At 43.1% G+C, this 5,000-nt stretch overlaps 1 protein-coding gene across 4 annotated transcripts in view; it reads right to left on the bottom strand.

Moving 5' to 3' along the window:
* bms1 (BMS1 ribosome biogenesis factor) overlaps positions 1 to 2,928 on the bottom strand; it is a 13,068-nt gene extending 10,140 nt beyond the window's left edge. For 3 of the 4 annotated variants that reach the window (XM_061029141.1, XM_061029144.1, XM_061029145.1), the window contains exons 1-5: positions 2,832 to 2,928; positions 1,953 to 2,133; positions 1,176 to 1,366; positions 660 to 739; positions 1 to 62 (exon numbers count right to left, since the gene is read on the bottom strand). The exon at positions 1 to 62 is cut by the window's left edge and continues 127 nt beyond it. In XM_061029141.1, the coding sequence (XP_060885124.1) occupies positions 1 to 62; positions 660 to 739; positions 1,176 to 1,366; positions 1,953 to 2,125 (506 nt within the window). In that variant the 5' untranslated portion in view covers positions 2,126 to 2,133; positions 2,832 to 2,928. The remainder of the gene's footprint in view (positions 63 to 659; positions 740 to 1,175; positions 1,367 to 1,952; positions 2,134 to 2,831) is intronic. The other variant, XM_061029143.1, reaches the window with a different exon arrangement.
* Between the last annotated feature and the right edge of the window lie 2,072 nt (positions 2,929 to 5,000).

Genomic DNA, 5,000 nt, shown 5'->3' with positions numbered 1-5,000 from the left:
ATGTTCAGGAACTCAAACGTCTCCATCTCGAAGCCAAAACTGGCGTCGATCAGCATCAACACCTGAGGAGGGAACAAACATTTGCACAAACACTTTATAATATGACACTCATTCCCGATTGATGCTCCTGAGAGGAACTTCATGTTTGTGTTGATTTTGGCACCCCCTGTGGTCAAAGCAGTTCATCGCCTCTCTGTGCTGATGTTGTTCTGAGTGTGAATCTCCTTCTGTGCGACTCTGCCCTCTGTCTCTGCAGCGTGATGTTAATCTGCTCATCTGACCTCCGAGGGCCTCAGACCCCCTTCATACGGATGAGACTGCGTTCATTCAGAGCGCTGTGCCTGAATGTGTCGAACGCGCTCATATCTTTGGTGAACTGAACGAGTCAATCAGAAACTCTTAAATGAGAACGTGAGCGTCGTTCACCGAACACTGAGATGACTGCTCACAGAGTTATCGAGCACCATGAGCAGAAGCAGGACATGCAACACCCATCACGCACCCCAACATGGCTCTGGTAAGCATTTCAAAGTAAAAGCCTGATCTTGTTTTATCTGTGATGAGACTTTTATTCTGAATGATTGTCCGGGACACTCAGTGAACGGGTCGCTGTCAGCTGTTAGTTAAACATGAATGATGTGCCTTCGTTGTTTCCTCACCAGGTCGGCGACTTTAGCGAGGTCGATCATGGTGTTGATGTCGTTGTTACACTCCATGAAGGTGAGGCGGCGCTTCTTACCTGAAAAACATCAACACGTTAAACATGTTAAACATTAAAACAACAGATAGAGTACACACACATTGAACTGTGATCGTATTGACTTTATCTCAAAGTGCCTCTCTAAATCATCTTGAACCTTTAATTCATCACTTCTGCGGCGCGTTGCAGAAATGCGGCACAGTGGAAGTAGAGCGGAAGACCGCCCGGCCGCTACTGAAACGCCCGGAGGTGTTGGGTGGGGGTGGCGGAAAGACAGACAGCATCGCCCCAAAGGCCGACAACCGCCGCAGGTCCACTCCCCCACCTCGCCCCGGCCGTAACAGCACACACCGCGCCGCAATCCACTCCAAACCACCCCCTCTGCGAGCGGGAGCTCCACACACACACACACACACACACACACAGTCAGACATGAACACACACAGCGCTGCACCGCCTGCAGGTTCTCACTCACCTGCCACGATGGTCACCGGCCCGTGAATCTCCCCCAGCTTCTGTCGGGTGAAGTTTTTGATCAGGCAGCGGATCAGGGTGCTTTTCCCCACCTTAGGGGGCCCGACTACGACGATGACGATGGGAGGGGGATCAAGAGGAGTCCGGTCCACCAGGGGGATGTGATGTTTCTTTGTCTTGATGTCCTGAGACCTGAAGAAGAAACAAGAGGAGGAGGAGTTAGTGTCACGTCAGACATGACAACAATGCAGCAGCCAGTATGTCCGCTTTCTAACTTTAGATTCTGGTCCTGAATGCTCTGGATTTGTTTGGACCAGAGAAGGTAGGTGGTTTTAAGGCGACCCCCACACGGCTGTTTTGGACGGCCCTCGGTTTGCCAGATATGATTCCAGTTATCAGGTCAAACCAACAGGTGTTGTAGCGATGGAAGCGGGCAAGAGAACTGGTTCAGATAGAAGTGATTGTACCCGACCTAAAAAGCTCCACGAGCAGAAACGAGCTCAAACTAGGATCAATATTGGAGATGTTTTTGAAAAATGGAGAGAGGTTAGAACACAGAAAGGTTTACAGACCGATGTAGAGCTGGATAAACACTGAAGCTTCAGAGTACATGACATGGCAACCTGAGTGAGCATGGACTCTAGAGAGGAGGGGGCGGGGGGAGACAGCTCTCTACAATGTTTAGAATTTAGACTGCAGTACCCATTTTAAACACTAGGTGTCAGAGTTACAGATTGCTCCTTTAACGTGTCGTGTGACTTTAACGATGATCACTGACCTGTGGAAGGTTTTGGCCATCCGAACAGCGGACTGTACGGCGAACGCTTTGGGATTCCGTTTGCGTCCATCTTCTTCTGTGGTGGCCCCCTGCTTCCGGAGCTTCTTCTTCTCTGCTTTGGGTCCGCTATGTTTCTGCTGATGTCGCTTCTGCTCCTTGACTTTACCGTCCATCCTGCAAACTGAACACGTTGAACACAGAGTGAATAACATGCAGCTACTGGATTTATTGTTTCACTCCCTGAGACTATCAAATTTGTCCGATAATACCTCACGTTTCCTTGCTCTGGTTGGCTGTAGCGTCCAGAGACATTTCAGCCTGTCACATCAGTTAGTAAGAATGAGTCCAGACTGATCTGTGTTTAACCTTTTTTTCTCTCATAGCTAAAATCTTTTATTTCCTCCGACCTCAACTACTCTCTGCAGATCTAAGACAGAGCTAAGAAAGATATCAGCAAATACAACTGTATCAGATGTTTTTCTCTCCACAATATCAATATCGGCCCCCAAAATCCATATCGGTCGAGCTGTTTCCAAAAGAGCCTATAACCTGTGGTTTCATTTCATTGTTTCTAATCTATAATTATATCTGTTTGTTTTTACTTCACACTGTGAAACAAATAAACTATTATTTTATCATTATTATTATGTGTCTGTTCCGACATGATGCCCTCTGAGCTGCGTGTCGGTATGAATGAAACATTATTTAACAGTATGAGTTTGTGATTATTTCACGTGATGAGTGGACAAACAAGAAGAAAACATGCTAACACACATGTTGGTTCATCTGCACAGACAGCAGCTAGCGTTAGCCTAGCATCGCTCGGTGTTTTAAAATCTTCGTCAGTATTAATGTTTTGAATCAAAGTATTTTAAATACCTGAGAGCTCACCGCTTCTGCTGCTCTCACGTGTGTACTCTCACCCAACCCGGAAGTTTACACACAGACAACACCGAGTGGAAACAGGAGGTAGCGCTAAAAGGTTCCGGCTCCTGCGCATGCGCCCCCTGCTGGCCCCGAAGATAACATGTTTTGTTTAAAACAATAAAACAAAGAAATGCTGCTTTGACAATACATAAAATAACGGATATAAAAATCAAAAGGGAAATGAAATTATATACGACATAATAGGTTTTGAAATGTATCATTAAAAGAAACATAGATATTTATAAATCCTCATTAAACATTTAACCCATGAGGAAGCTTGAATAATACTAATAACAATATAATTATCATAATAATAATAATCATAATTATTAATAATTCAGCTTTGTTAAAACACGAGTTATTGTGAAACAGACTTCCAGATATTTTTGTATGCGTTTATATTTGTAGAAAAAACGATTTTTTTCTTTTATTGTGAAAAGGACTTTAACAATCTGATAAAAAACTAAATTATAATTTAAAAAATATTATTTCGTCCACTTTGTTTTGTCTGTCTGCTTTTGTGTCAATACAATTATTAAAAATGAAAATGACATAAATCTTGATTTATTGTTTTTTTCTGTTCTCTCGCTCAAAAAACAAAAAGTTGATCAAAAACGAATAGCAAAAAAATAAACAGCAATAAACTAAAACGACAAATATTAACATTAATAATCCAACAGGATGAAATGTTAAGGAAAGAGCAGAGAGAATAAAAATACACAAAGATCAGACTTGTTGAATGTTTAATTCAGTGTCTTTAGGTCAGTAACTTATAAATAATAACATTCATTAATAATATGAATTATTCTGTTTATCTAATTATGCTCCTCTATAAAGCGTAAGGAGCACAGCTGAGGTTCAAGATTTAACCACTAGAGGGTGCCAACAGACCAACATCCGCTCAAAGCTCCCGCATCACAGAAACACCAAAACCAGGAGTTCCCAAACTTTTCAGCTCAAGACCCTCAAAGTTTAGGTGCCAGAGACCAGGGACCCCCCACTGTTGAAGGTTGAAGCATAAACTTTAGGACAGGTGTTAATACATCAGGTGTGTCTGTCTTTGTTTAAAACGCAGCAGACATGTTGTGTTACAAAAATTGGAAAAATATGAAATTTTAAAACGTGTTAAATGTTTACTTTTGTTTTTTGGAAGGCCTCTTGTGACCCCCCCAAGGGTCCCGAACCCCCCTTTGGGAACCACTGCACCAAACCAGCCCATTATTAAAGGAGCAGAACTCATTTGAATGTTTGATGTCAGAGATCTTCGGAGCACTAACATCCTGCGTTGTTTCATTAGAAACTTCATGATCGCCATCAGACTTCACTAACGATCACTTTCTGTTGGACCAGCTGTTAAAGGGACTTCTCTGTTTTTAGTATGATTTCAGTCTTCACAGACAATTTAATACAAATAAACAGAGGATTTTATAGGAAGTGAAGGACAAACTTTCAAAAATAATCTGCGTTTGTTGTTTGGTGGAAACACACTTTGACCTTTACCCTCCGTGTTACATATTGTTCTTCATCTTTAGAACAAAGAACACGATCCTGAAAACTGGAAGCTCCTTTCACTAGCAAGGATCACGCCACAACCAAATACGTTTAAGATATTTAATGATAGATCGTATGAATGTGCGACAGAAGAAAATATGCTAAGGTAATGATTATGATGGAGAGTTATGTTGTCGGTTGGCTGGTCTGGAAGGTTGGACTGACTGCAGGCAGAGGGAGACTCAGGATGGAGGTTCTGTCTGAAGCGTAATTCTGCCCGAGCTGATCACAGCCAGACGGTGCCTAATTAGAAAAAAGAGATGGATGAGGAAGGAGGTTCAGTGGATGAGAGGGAGGGAAGGGAGGGTGGGTCGTCGAAGAACTGAGACAAACGTTGTGGAGTGGGATGGCTCAGTATAAGTAGGCTTGTCAGGTGATTGGAGGTGTGGAAGAGTGAGAGGAAGAGGAAGAGGAAGAGGAGGCCTAGCAGGACGTGGAGGACACTGGGTTCGTAGAGGAAAACGCTCCTCTGTCCTGAGCAGGATCAGAGACAGGATGGTGTATGATCTGTCTCTTCACATTTTCACACAATTGTTGTCGTCATCATCATCATCATCATCATCATCATCA

The sequence above is a fragment of the Labrus mixtus genome, chromosome 21 (genome assembly GCF_963584025.1).
Source record: "Labrus mixtus chromosome 21, fLabMix1.1, whole genome shotgun sequence".
Lineage (NCBI taxonomy): Eukaryota > Metazoa > Chordata > Actinopteri > Labriformes > Labridae > Labrus > Labrus mixtus.
The sequence above is the reverse complement of the archived record's forward strand: the minus strand, read 5'-3'. Positions and strand labels throughout refer to the sequence as shown.